We start from the raw sequence: 14,665 nt of genomic DNA, 5'->3' as shown, positions 1-14,665 counted from the left end.
TTAAGCTATAACTCTGACTGTAACTTCACTGATTTAAGGGTCTTAAAAGGGTTAAAGTTAAAATAATGTAATTACAATAGTTTCTTTTATTACCATCAAGTTCACAAAAGTGATCCTGTGAATCATCATATCTTGCCCAGTCAATGAAAGCTTCTCTGCTTTGATTACTATGGGAAGGAGGAATAAAAAAGAAAAAGGATTAAATCTGGAGTTGAAAACTTTAACACTGTATTCTAGTGTACTAAAAATAGATAATCTGAGATCACGTCTTTATTAATTAGATGGTGTTACAAATTCAGTTAGCAGTCACATGAAGGAATGATTAAAACAAGTTATACAAAAGACAGATATTTATTTCTGTGAGTGATTTATATTTCTTAACTATATTAAAACTATTTTAGCCCTAGTTCAATGATAACTACTTTGACCAGAAAACTAATTTACAAATATATATAAGATGTAGTTAAACACGAAATTCAGGCTGGTCTTTTTAGTTGACTTAGAAATTGCAGTTAACTATGTATTATTTTTTCCTAAAGTAGGAATTAAGTTTACTTTCATAATTCTTTTAATTTATATTGCTTCTCTACTTATACAACCCAAAATACTAAAAAATGCATTTCTAGGATCTTCCATCCAATGTGCTACTCCCCTAGTAACACCAATGTCACTTTCATCACAGTATATCATTCATTTTACACATTACGTCACATTTAACAAAATCTATGATCAAAATTTCTCTTTTTTTAATAAACTTATTTATTTTATTTATTTTTGGCTGCGTTGGGTCTTCATTGCTGTGCGCAGGCTTTCTCAAGTTGCGGCAAGCAGGGGCTACTCTTCGTTGTGGTGCACGGGCTTCTCATTGTGGTGGTTTCTCTTGTTGCAGAGCACAGGCTCTAGGTGCGTGGGCTTCAGCAGTTGTGCCTTGTGGGCTCAGTAGTTGTGGCTCGCGGGCTCTAGAGCGCAGGCTCAGTAGTTGTGGCGCACGGGCTTAGTTGCTCCGCGGCATGTGGGATCTTCCCAGACCAGGGCTCAAACCCGTGTCCCCTGCATTGGCAGGCAGATGCTTAACCACCGCACCACCAGGGAAGTCCTATGATCAAGATTTCTGACCTGTAGAACTGATAAAGGAACAACTACACTCATTTAAATAAACTTTGACCTATATTCACTTTAACCTATATTCAGACCTTCTCTGTCTTAAATACATGATGGTAGCATATATACCCATCTTTATTCCCTACACTAAAGGAAAAAAAATGAGGCAAAAAAAAAAAAATGATGTACCAAGTATAAATCAGGTATTCATAAATGTGGTACTGTCATAGCCAATAATTTATTTTGTATTTGAGAAGCTGCTGCATAGCATAACGACTGCAGGAAGTATATAAGGCTGGTCGCGCTACAACAACTTTACCAATAAAAATTTCCAATTCAATTTACCATGGGATTTTTTTTCTCCTATGGGAATATATAATTAACTTCATAAAAGTTAATGGATAATTTTATATCATAGGTGACTCACTTGAAATATATGATGCCATAAAACAAGAATGCCTAAGTTCTAGTTAGAGCTAAAATGGTAACTACAGTTATGTTTAATCAGATAAGTCTTCTGCTGAAAATAGTAAAGAACAAAGCAATTTTGATATAAATGCCTATTTTCTTATTAGCAATATGACTAACTTAGAGGAACTTTTAGCACACTTATTTGATGAAGTTTTCTGGATTGTTTCATCTAACCCTTGCCTAAAGCCACGGTAGCAGAAAAGATATGGAATGTTAATCTAATGCTAATAGAGCTGGCCCAGTTTGGTTTATAAACAAGTTATAAGGAACCTTAGAGATCATCTAGTTCAGCTTTTCTAAAAGTCAGTTTGAAGATGGATGCCACGGTACTTACAGAAGAATCTCCTGGGCTTAACCTAGGGCTTTCTTACAGAAGAATCTCCTGGGCTTAACCTAGGGCTTTCTATCAAGACAGTGCTGTGAGTTAACGTAGTCGTCTTTGAAGTGGGAAACAGGGACAGGAAGGGATGGATGGAGGGATTACACTGGGGCATGAGAAAACTCTGGGGAGTGTAGACATAACCATCTTGATTGTGCTGATTTTTGTGAATGTACACCTGGCAAAACATCACATTGCACACTTTGAATAGGCGCAGTGTACTGTGTGTCAATTACACTTCCATAAAGCTGTTTAAAAATGACACTACTGAGGGCTTCCCTGGTGGCGCAGTGGTTGAGAATCTGCCTGCCAATGCAGGGGACACGGGTTCAAGCCCTGGTCTGGGAAGATCCCACATGTCGCGGAGCAACTAGGCCCGTGAGCCACAACTGCTAAGCTTGCGCGTCTGGAGCCTGTGCTCTGCAACAAGAGAGGCCGCAATAGTAAGAGGCCCACGCACCGCGATGAAGAGTGGCCCCCGCTTGCCGCAACTAGAGAAAGCCCTCGCACAGAAACAAAGACCCAACACAGCCAAAAATAAATAAATAAATAAATAAATTTACAATGTCCCCAATTCCTCTACCTTTAAAAAAAAAAAAAAAAAAATTACACTACCGATTGTCGGAGAAGTTGTGGAATGAGGAACTCCTGTACACTACTACTAGCGGCAATGTATTTTGGTACAATCATTTTGGAAAACCATTTGACAGTTCTTAATTCCACTCCTAGGTATATTCTCCACAGAAATGCATACCAAATGTACCAGCAAATATCCACCTAAATATTTTGTGAAATGGCCAAGACATCCAGCATAATATTATTCAACATAATGTTGCATAAAATAAGCCAGATACAAAAGAATACACCTATATTATTCCATGTATATAAATGGGCAAAACTAATCTTTACTAACATAACTCAAAATCATGATTAACTCTGGAAGGTGGTAATGGCTAGGAAAGTACATAATGTGATCTTCTGGGTAGCAAGTATATTGTTCTGGATGGTGGCTAAAAGAGTTGGTTCACTTTGTAAAATTAAATTAGCCTTTATACTTAAGATTTGTATACTTTATTATGTGTGTGTTAAACTTAAACTGAAGTTATTAATTTTTTAAACTTTTAACAACAAAAATCCATAAGCAAAATTAAAAAACAAGCCCTAACAACCCATATAGGCAACAAAGAATTATTATCAGATTATATGAAGAATGCCTACAGAATAATTTAAAAATGCATCCCTTCCCCAACAGAGGAAAAGATAGCAAAGAATATTAACAGGCAATTTACCGCAACATCTTATAACTTAAGGCCCAGTCCCTGGATCACTCCTCTATTTATATTCTCTCCTTGGTAATCTCACTCAGGTTTATGGTTTTTAAATATCACACATTCATTGAATGACTCCCACATTTTATCACCAGCCCAGACCCCTCCCCTGAAATTGAGACTTGTATATCCAACTGCCTGCTGGATATTTCACAGGCAGCTCAAACTTAACAAGTCCAAGGTTGAACTAAAATTTCCCATCAAACTTGCTCCTCCGGTAGGTGTCCCCAGTTCAGTAAATGGCAGCTCCATTTTTTTTTACAACCAAATCTTGTAATCATTCTTAGCTCCTGTCTGTTTTCATACCCTACATCCAATCCTTCAGCAAATACTCTCAGCTCTACCTTCAAAATCTATCCAGAATCTGACCACCTCTCATCATTCCCACTGCTATGACCCCAGCCTAAACTAAACCACCATCACGTCTTACAAGGATTACTACAATAACCACATAAAGCAGGCTTCCACGACATAACGCCTGGCTCCCCAACACACTCTCTCAAAATCCTCCAATGACTTTTCATTCCACTCAGTTTTAAAAGCAATATTCATAATAAGTGTCTTCAAGATGCTACAAGATCTCCACCCCACCCTACTCCTGCCCCATCCCATCCCTAGCATCTTCTGATTTTGTCTTCTATTGCTTTGTCTTTGTTCACTGTACTCCAGCCACACTGGCCTTGTGCTTCCTCAAGCAGTCTAGGCAAGCTCCGGCCTCAGGGCCTTTTACTAACCAATATGCATGCCTGGACTACTGTTCCCCACCCCCTACCTGCCCAGGCAGCCATATTATGACTCAGGCCTTCATGAGCGCTTTGCCTGTTATCACAGGCAAATTGTTGGCCTTCTTGGACCAACAATTTAAAACAGTGCAACCACCTTCACCCCTAGCCCTCTCTTTCCCTCTTCCCTGCATTATTTTTCTGCCTGGCACTCATCATCATTTTATTACTTAGCACTAACTTTACTTGTTTCTTGCACATCTCTGACTAGGATTAAGCTGCAGGAGGGCTGGAATTTGTTTCCCACTTACACCACTATAATCCTAGAATGGCACCTGGCATATTGTAGGCGTTCATTTGTTGAATGAATAAGAAACCGGAATGCCCAATAAACAGAGGAAAAAATGCCCAAACTCACTAATAATCAACAAAACATACTTAAGCAAAAATGAGATACTATTTTGCACTTATCAAACATTACCAATTTTTGGCAAGGATGTGGAGAACAAAGCAAATTCTCAGTGCTGGAGGCCATACATAGCCACACAAGTGTTTTAGAAAGCCATCAGGCAATATGAAGAACAGCTGCAAGAGGGCAAGCCTAGGGTTCAGCAATTTTATTTCCAGTGTATACAAAAAACATTATCAAGGATGCTCAAGGTGGCACCATTTGTAGAAGTAAAAAATTTGAAACAACCTAAATGGCCATCAGTAGGGGAACAGATAAGCAAAATATGGCATATTTATATGATGAAAACCATTTATTGGCTAAAAAAACATAGAGATTTGTCTCATTCTAACATGGATATATCTAGAAATCAAAATGTGCAGTGTAAAAAGAGAGTTGCTGAATGTTAATTATCACATTACATCATCATTACATAAATAGGAAAAATAAAATCATATACACAAACTATATATATATAAATTAAAAACAAAAACATGGACTTGGATACATACCAAATTCAGTTATCTCTAAGGAAAGAGGGAAGAAAACAGGATTGGGGAATAAACATAGGGGATTTCAAATTCATCTTTGGCATTTCTCTTTTCTCATAAACATGGTAGAAAATGTTAACATTTATTCATTTGGAGTAGAGGATATATGGGTGTTTATTATATTATCCTTTCTACTTTTCTATATTAGAATTTTTTGTCAATAAATAAGATACATAAAACTACTAACTTTATTGTCTTTAACAATTATAGTACATAATGACAAATCTTAACAGGGAAATTAAAAAGAATTTCTGTAATATTCCCTTCCCCACTCACAACTGCAGATCTGCTCAGTCATTTTATACTGCATAATCTGAGACCACTTACAAATTATTCATGTTGGCCTTCAAAAGCAGGTTTGTACTTAGAGCAAATGAAGAAAAGTCAGCAGAAAAAAAAATCTATGAACCGTTAACAGTTTATGTTAACAGAAACCTTTATCATTCAAAATGTAACATACAGATTGAATTACTATTTTAAAAAGACTAAGAGATTCAAGTTCCTTTTCCCATAATAATCAGGAAGAATGGACCCATAAACCCTGCTAAATGAGAAATCACCTAAATTTTTCCTTTTTAATAGTCATTACTGATGACTTAGAAATTTAAGAACGAATCAGCTAAGAGGAAGCAAAGCTATCATGAAATTTAGGATAAAGAATAACTTTTTCCTTTCAAAGATTAGTTGAAACTTTAATGTTTAATCAAAATCACAAGGAAAACCAAAGATTTCTAACATAAATAAACAAGGGAATATTTTCTTAATACTACTAAAATGAAATTTACCTTAATGTGCTGTTAATTGCTCCCAGTTTACTAGCTTGTTCACAATCTTCTAATTCTCTGGTATTGTTTGCCACTTTCAAGTACTGAAAAGAAATTCATAATATGTAAGTTTAGTAACAATTATTACCTTTGTCTTTATTTCAGGTTCCTTTGGCAGAAGAGTCAATTTGTCAATGATGATGTATACTAAATATAGATACATCCTATTATCAGAATCCCTAACACATGGAAGAAATGCAAATGAAAATGTGTCACAAATTTCCACCTAATAAATAAGCAAAGACATTAAAAATGTAGCAATTTGCATTGGTATGTTGGTGATGATGTGAACTGAGAAGACCCTCTTGGGAAAGTAATTTAACAATATTTATGTAGAGCTGTAAATATGAATAAACCCTTGAGCCAGCAGTCCCACTGCTGAATCCATATCCAGAGCAACATTTAAAAACAAAAACAAAAACCACTTTAGAAAGTTATTTGGTACTCTCTTGTAATGTTGAGATAGGCATCCCCTTTGGCCCAGCAATCTTACTTCTAAATATAGACCTAGAGAAACTCTTACATATGTGCACAATTCGACGAAAGACAAAGATGCCAGTGCGTCATTGTTTGTGATAGCAAAAACCTGAAAACAATTGAAATGTCCATCAACAGAGGAATGGGTATTCACACAATTATATACAAATATATACAACTGAATATTTTACAGCTATTAAAATTAACAAAATCTACATATATTAGCAGAGACAAAATTTCAAAAGCACAATACTACGTAAAAATATAAAGTAAAAAAAAAAGTTTTTAACTTGAAGAAATACAAAATATTAAAAATTTTTTAAAATTTCGTATAACAGATCTATATATTACTTGTGGATACATGTATAATACAATATAAAAAGAAAAAGTATCACAGAAGGATAGACATCAACTTCAGCAAAGTGGCTAGCTCTAGGGAGGGAGGAAATATAATGGGATTGGGAAGGAGTTCAGAAGGGATTTCAATTGTCTTTATACTATTTATTGTAGATCTGAAACAAAAATAAATAAAAGAGGGAGCGCAAACAAAAGACTGCAAAGGTAGAGAGCACAAGAAAATGGAGAGAGGATGCACAGGGAAGCAGAGAGAGAGGGTAGGATGATCTTTACTACATATGTATGATAGTGAAAAACTAGAAATACACTGTTATTTAAAAACATATGAATGGCCAAGTAGATTATGACATACCCCATAAGAGGAAAAGGATAACCTTTTAATGCCATTGAAAAGTACTATGCTCAAAATACCTTGATAATTGTTTACTCTATACAATATAATCCTGAATATGACTGAAATAGCTGAAAACAGCTGAAACAGAATAGTAAAAATACATGCCTGACAAAATGCCTGTTGATTAGGTAAACTGGCACTGACTACAGTACTTTATAGTTATTCTAGAAGTTCTAAAAACAGAACTAAAGTATTTCAAAAGAAGCTATATAGTTTAATTGTAAAGAATACACTACACCTCATTGCTTGCTACAAAATTAAGGATTTGGGATTCTCAGACAAAAATGTGTCCATTCCCAACTAACCATATCATGGTTCTCTTTAGCAACTACACCAAGCAGTAAGGGGCAAGTTTCACTATGTAAAGCAGAAATATTTAATGAAGAAAAGTGACTCACCTTATTAGAACTCCCAGCTTTAATTCCAACTGGAATTTTACTCTTAAAAGAAGAACAAAAACAAAAATTTAGAAAATGATCCTTATATTTTTTGAGATTTCTTCACGAATTTTTAATGCCACTGTTCTAATTCAAAGGCTATTTTAGTCCATGAGGAGAAAATATACATTCATTCAAATTCTGTTTTCATACTACCTCCTGAGGTGAAAGGTAAAGAACTATCCCAATTTACAGACTTGTAAATCATAGTATAGAAAACTGAAGCAAAGAGTGTCAAAATCAGCTCTAATAACTCTCAATGCAGTAATTAATAGGTTATAATAATTTTTAGGTTTAAAAAAAAACCTAGCGAAATCACTTTTTCCATAAACTCTTTCCACAGAAACTTTTTAAAAATTAAAAATTATTTGAAACATATTATGCTTAATTTAAATTTCTGCTCTAAGTTGACATTTGAAATTTAGATAATTTTGAATTAATACTAGAAAGCAAGAGTAAGTTCTTTGACAGACCTGTGGTTGCCAAGGGGAAGGGGGGGTGGGGGAGGGATGGACTGGGAGTTTGGGGTTAGCAGATGCAAACTAGTATATATAGAATGGATAAACAACAAGGTCCTACTGTACAGCACAGGGAACTATATTCAATATCCTGCGAAAAAACAAAATGGAAAAGAATATGAAAAAGTATATATACGTATAACTGAGTCACTTTGCTGCGCAGCAGAAATTAACAACATTGTAGATCAAGCACACTTCAATAAGATTAAAAATAAAAGGTTCCTTGGCTCATATGATTAACCTAGGGCTTACCAATCTAGGTAATCTAGGGTTTACCAATGTAAGAACTTCACGTAGGTCTTTCTTTTCTGTAAAACCAATAATTAGTTTCAGGCTTAAATAAATCTATGAATTATTACAACTGGTTTATCAAACACAATCTTAAGCAAAAATCATATCTGAAAGAAGGCAATCCCAGGCTGATCCTCTAATCAACCCAGGGAACTGATTTCCAACATTTGAATCTATGGGCTATCAAATTAATTGCAAATTACCCATTAAAACTTTTTCATGTTTCATAGATAAAATTTAGTCAAATATTCAGAATAAATATTTTTCTGTCAGGCTGAAGAATGTAAATAAGAATAATGATAAGAAATTTCCCCCCAATATCATATAGTTAAAACGTTACTTGCTGCCAATATTTTATCATCTCAGTGTTTTCTAGCACCACTAACAGAAGGCAGAAGAGGGAAAACTATAAAACTCAAGTCAAATGTAGCAGTTACAGTTATCAGACCCTGAACTTAAAATATGGAATACTTATTAAAATGCCCTCTCATTACTGTTGTCCTCTAACAAGTATAAAATATGCTAAAACCAAAGTACTAGCAGCTTTTTAAAAGGTTTGATGGTAAATGCAGTAACTTGACTTAAGCAAATCTTAATACAGGCTATTGAGAAATATGGGGATAGGCACCACACATGATCATCATGAATAACATAAAAATCACAAAAAAGAATTATTAAAAGTAATGATAGGGGACTTCCCTAGTGGTCCAGTAGTTGAGAATCCGCCTTGCAATGCAGAGGACGCTGGTTCGATCCCTGGTCAGGGAACTAAGATCCCACATGCCACAGAGCAACTAAGCCTGCACGCCACAGCTACTGAGCCTGCGCTCTAGAGCCCGCAAGTCACAGCTACTGAGTCTGCGTGCCCCAACTAAGACCCGACGCAGCCAATAAATATTTTTTAAAAAGTAATGATAAATGTAAACGTAATAACTAAAATCAAACATGAAATAAACCTTGTTGTTGCCACTAACAATATGAAGCAATCTGCAAATTACAAAATTAAGTGAGCCTCACGATTACATTAGACTTCAAGTTACAGAATGCAAATTGTAACTCTGTATCATGACAAGTTTGGGTTCAATGTGAAACGCCTACTGAATTTTCCCCAGAGAGAGAAATACAAATATCCTCACATTAGTTGAAAGAACCAACATAAAGGGATAGTTTTTATCTCTGGAAAGAAAGGAAAGAGAATGACACTGGGAAGGGGACAGAAATTTTTAAATACATATATTAGATTTCTTATGTTGGGGATTTACATGCAAATAAACACCTTCATTTATTCTTATTAGAAATTTAAGACTACAGAGGATAATCCACTGTAGACAATAAATAACTGATTATTTTAACATAAAAACAACTTAGAAACACATATTGTGCAAAACCAAGTAACTCTCACAACTGAGCAATAAAAAGGCAACTCAATTTAAAAATGGGCAAAGGATTTGAATAGACATTTTTCTGACGAATATATACAAATGGCCAATAAACACCTGAAAAGATGCTTGATATCAGGGAAATGCAAATCAAAACCAAAATGAGATGCCATTTGTAAGCATGGCTACAATAAAAGACAAGACAGTATAAGTGTTGACAAGTATGTAGAGAAACTGGAACCATCATACATACATTGCTAGAGGCAATGTAAAATTGTACAGCACAATGGTAAGAGTTTGGCAGTTCCTCAAGAGTTAAAGTTACTATATGATCTAGCAATTTCACTCCAAAGTATACTTGAGAATTGAAAACATATGTCCACACAAATATTTGTGCCTGGTTATTTATTCATTATTCATAGTAGCCAAAAAGTGGAAACAACCCAAATGTCCATCAACTGATGGATAAACAAGATGAGGTATAGCCATACAATGGAATATTATTCAGCAATAGAATGAAGTACTGATACATGCTACAACATGGATGGACCTTCAAGACATTATGCTAAGCAAAAGAAGCCAGTCGCAAATGATCATATATTGTATGATTTTATTCACATGAAGTGTCCATAATAGGCAAATTCGTAGAGACAGAGAGTGGATTAGTGGTTTCCAGCAGGAGGAAGTAGGAAACAGGGTGACCACTAATGGGCAGGGGTTTCTTTTTGGGGTGATGAAAATGCATTACAACTAGATAGTAGTGATTGTTGCACAATTCTGTAATATACTAAAACTCACTGTGCACTTTAGAATGAGTGAATTTTATGGTATGTGAATTATGTCTCAATAAAGCTGTTATTAAAAAACATAATGATGGTAACGATATATATTGACATAAACATACAATAAATAAAGAAAAAGCTCTCGCAGTAGAATGCCAACTAATAAATGTAGAAGAAATGGAATCAGAAAATCACTATTTGACAACCACCATATAAATAATTAATTCAGGCAAGAATCATCAATGGATGCTAAAACTTATGATGGCAAAAATATGATAAAAGATGGGATATTTTCATAGTCTCAAAAAATTTTCCCACTTTACCATGAAGAAGTATGGCAAACACCACCATAACCACATGATCAAGATGACATCATGTGCCTCCTGATATGGCATTGAGAAGGACACATCACTTCTATGGTGCACCTGCCCAAAGTGCATGACCTTAATCTAATAATTAGGAAAGACCAGGAAAACCCCAAATAAGGGGGATTCTACAAAATAAGTGGTGTATCTTAAGGAAGGGAGGGAGGAAAAAAGGAAGGAAGGGCGGGAGGGAGTTCATTAAAGTCAAGACAACAAAAGACAAAGAAATACTGAGGGACTCTTCCAGGTTAAAAGAAGACTAAAGAGACGTGACATCCAAATGCAAGGCACGATTCTGGATCAGAAAGTTTGTTGCTGCTGCTGCTACTCTGAAAGCACCTTATTAAGTCAACTGGCGATGTGTGCTTAAGGTCTACAGAGTAGACTTTGGTATTGCAGAAATGTTAATTTCCCGATTTTCCTAATTATGCTGTGGTTAATAATCTTGTTTTTAAAGAAACACACACTGGAGTATTTAGGGGTAAAAGATCATCATGTTGGTTACATACCTAAATGGTTCAAAGAATAATAATATTAATATATACATATAGAGGGAATAATAAAACAAACTTGATAAACATTAACATTTGGGGAATCTGGATAAAAAGTATATGGGAATCGTTTGTACTATTCTTGCAACTTTTCTGTACGTCTGAAATAATTTCAAACTAAAAACTGAAAACATTTTATTCTTAAAGGAAAACATAAATAATTTTTTTTTTAATTTTCTGTTAGAAACGATATTGGTTAGATGTTTTTTACCTGTTTTTAAAGGCAAAAAACTAGACTTACTGGTTAGGTAAGAAAAGCAAAAAGTAAAATGGAAATAACTAATTACTGTTGAAGAGGAATATAATTAATTATGCTAGATGTCAAAAAACAAAGTCTAAAATGTAGCATTCCCCTTACTAATAAGTACAGTCCTTTTCCCCCACCCAATGTACAAGAGCAAGGGAAGATCTAACTCCAAGCCTTGAATTTCCCAAGTTTTGCACTCTAATTCCCACTCTAAATTTGAAACTTAAGGTCCAGTAGCATTTTCTTTGCCCATGAAACAAGATGCAGATTCAATAAAGCATGAAATAAGAGCCAACTGCAGATCCAGTCCTAGAACAAGCCTCCATTTTAGAATCAGACTGTATTTCCACATCCAGTCACCAACACCACTGGATAAAAGACTGTCTTCAAACCCATTTTGGTGGCAAGTACAGAATAAATCTTCTGTAATCTGGTTAAAAAGAAGAGAGCTGAGACCATATGAATTGGATGACAAGTCCAAATGCTTTGACATTAGCCTAAAATGCACAGTTCGTGCTTATCTAAAAGTCTAAGAGAAAGCATTCTCTTTCTCAGTTTTTAAAAATTGATTTTACCTCTGGACAAGGCTTCTACATGACAGTCTTTTATTGAACAATGGCCATCTTCTGCCCAGAAAGGACACGGTCGCTTCAGGTTGACCTCGAGAGAAAGAATGAATGAGCGTTAGTCAGTGTGTGTCACAGTCCTGCGGTGCTAAGTATCACTCCGCTGGGCTCCAGGGACCCAGTGGTGAAGGAAAAGCATCCTATCCTGAGGCATCTATATAGCTCAGAAGTTAAAATGACTGAAGTTTTCCAGACATCCCAGGTATAATACTTATTTTTAAAAATAAATGACTGCTATTAGTCCTCTGACACTTCAAAAAGGAATAAAGTCCAAGCACACTGCTCATCTGCAGAGCCTGGAAAGCATTTCGGGACACTCTAATGTCTCCCAGCTCTTACCATTACCTCACTGACTGAGTTCTCCCAGGCACCCACTCACTTAACAGATGTGCCCTGAGCACCCACTATGCATCAGGCAGGCACTGTGTAGGCTCTAGGGGAAAAAGAGGCAGAAAAAGCGCTTTTCCCCTGCAACTTACAGTTTCCTGGAGGGAACAGGAATTATATATTTGCATGCTGATTTAATTACAAATTGTGGCAAGTGCTACAAACGAAAATCCAGAGTTCTGTGATGGAAAATAACAGGCCTGGTGGATGCAGGTCTCTGAGGAGGTAGTGTTTTAGCTGGCGGAAGCGTGTGTGTGGAAAGGTGACAAGGCGCTGACTTAGTTTAGCTGACTTTTAGTGGGGAAGGCGGAGAGTGACAGGGAATGAGGGTAGAGATAGACGAGATCATGCCGGACATTTCACCATGCTACATACTCTGGATTTTCATATTCTAAACCTAACAGGAAGACGGTAATTCAATAGGACATCCACATGCATTGCCCAAGCCAAAAATCAAAGTTTTATTCTTGTTTCCTCCTTTTCATCCCCTGCAAACAATTCATTACTTGCTTCTCACCACCTCTTCTGTTGCCACCTGCCCCTACCCCGACTACTGCAAGTCTCCCTACTCCTACCACCATCTATTCTCTACACAGTAGCCATAATCATCTCTTTGAAACACAACTCAGAGCATACCAATCCCTGCTCAAAACCATCCCGTGGCTTCCTCTCACCTTTAGAGTAAATCCACAGGCACTCCATCACCTGGTCTCCTGCCCACCTGTCTGACCTATCTCCTCCCAAAGTCCTCCAGGCACAATGGCCTTGCTGGGGACACAACAAGCTCCTCCCTGTCTCAGGGCCTTTACGGTGGCTGTTCTCTGTGCCTGTGCTGGTGGCTCCTCCAGGTCTTTTATGGCTCGATCCCCTCACCTCCTCCAGGGCTCTCTCAAATATCACCTCAGCAGAGAGACCTTTCTGACCAGACTCTCTCAAGTAGTGCTCGATACACACCCCACACGCTGTTTTACATGCTTTTATAGCACTTATCACTACTTGAATATTATTTATTGTCTGCACCCCTGACTGTAAGGATGGGGATTTTGTCTGATTCATTATTTTATCCCAGTGCCCAGCACACATAATAGACAACTCAGTAAACACATGCTAGGTGAAGTAATAATAACCACATTACAAGGAAGAGGCAAAAACAGGTATAGACTGGCAACCTGAGGAGAGAGTGGTCAACTGTGCCTATAGGGTCTCAGGAAGGCCTCCTTGGTAACACGTAAAACGGGTATGACTAGAAGTTTCCTAGAGGAAGAGATTTCTAGGCACAGGGATCCGGATGTCTGAAGGCAAAGAAGCTTAAGATCGCCTGGCACGCTTGGGAATTGCAGGTTCCCCTGAGCTCCTGGCTTGTAAATCCACCTCCTCCCTGGTATCTCCACAGGACACACACAGGCACCTCAAACTTATTATCACCTCCCAAACTGTGCTCTACCCTCTAGTAATTCTTGCCATCTCAGTAAACAGCAACTCCATTATTCTAGTTCTTCAGGCCAAAATCATGGCATCATCCTTGACTCTTCTCTTTCTCACCCCACATACAATACCTCTGAAAATCAGCTCAGTTCAAAATCCAATTCAATGGCTGAGAACGCCTTCTGTGGGCTGGTTCCCTAGTTTCCTGCCCCTTCTGTTGTTCCTCAAATACATGAGGCACACCATGGTCTCGGGGCCTTTGCTCTTGCTGTTCCCTCTGCCTAGAATGTTCTTTCTCCAGATATCCACATGGCTTGCTTTCTCATTCCCTTTAGGTCTTCCTCAAATGCCACCTTCTCGGTTTGCTGAAGTTGCTAAACTTTAGGCTACTTTGTTATGTAGCAATAGATAACTAATACACAGTGTTAAGGAGTGGGTTGTGATAGACGCTGCAACAAACTACTCAGGTCACCCTTCAGGAAGGAAAGGCTCTTACCCCAGCCCTGGAAACACTGCAGGCATTCAACTTCAACTAAAGAGAGCCACTTTGTCCAAGGTGGTGCCACCCCTTCCTACAATGCCCTTCATTCAATGACTGGTGTAAG

General features: G+C 36.9%; 1 protein-coding gene across 1 annotated transcript in view; it reads right to left on the bottom strand.

Annotated features, from left to right (window-relative positions):
- ERO1B (endoplasmic reticulum oxidoreductase 1 beta) overlaps window positions 1–14,665 on the bottom strand; it is a 62,713-nt gene that overhangs the window by 30,511 nt on the left and 17,537 nt on the right. Inside the window, 5 exon segments of the mRNA XM_036828752.1 lie at window positions 94–167; window positions 5,786–5,868; window positions 7,451–7,492; window positions 12,198–12,209; window positions 12,211–12,282. Coding sequence (XP_036684647.1) covers window positions 94–167; window positions 5,786–5,868; window positions 7,451–7,492; window positions 12,198–12,209; window positions 12,211–12,282 — 283 coding nt within the window.

This window comes from Balaenoptera musculus, chromosome 16, assembly GCF_009873245.2.
Source record: "Balaenoptera musculus isolate JJ_BM4_2016_0621 chromosome 16, mBalMus1.pri.v3, whole genome shotgun sequence".
Taxonomy (NCBI): Eukaryota; Metazoa; Chordata; class Mammalia; order Artiodactyla; family Balaenopteridae; genus Balaenoptera; species Balaenoptera musculus.
Note: the sequence above shows the minus strand (reverse complement) of the source record. Positions and strands in the feature narration are given on the sequence as shown.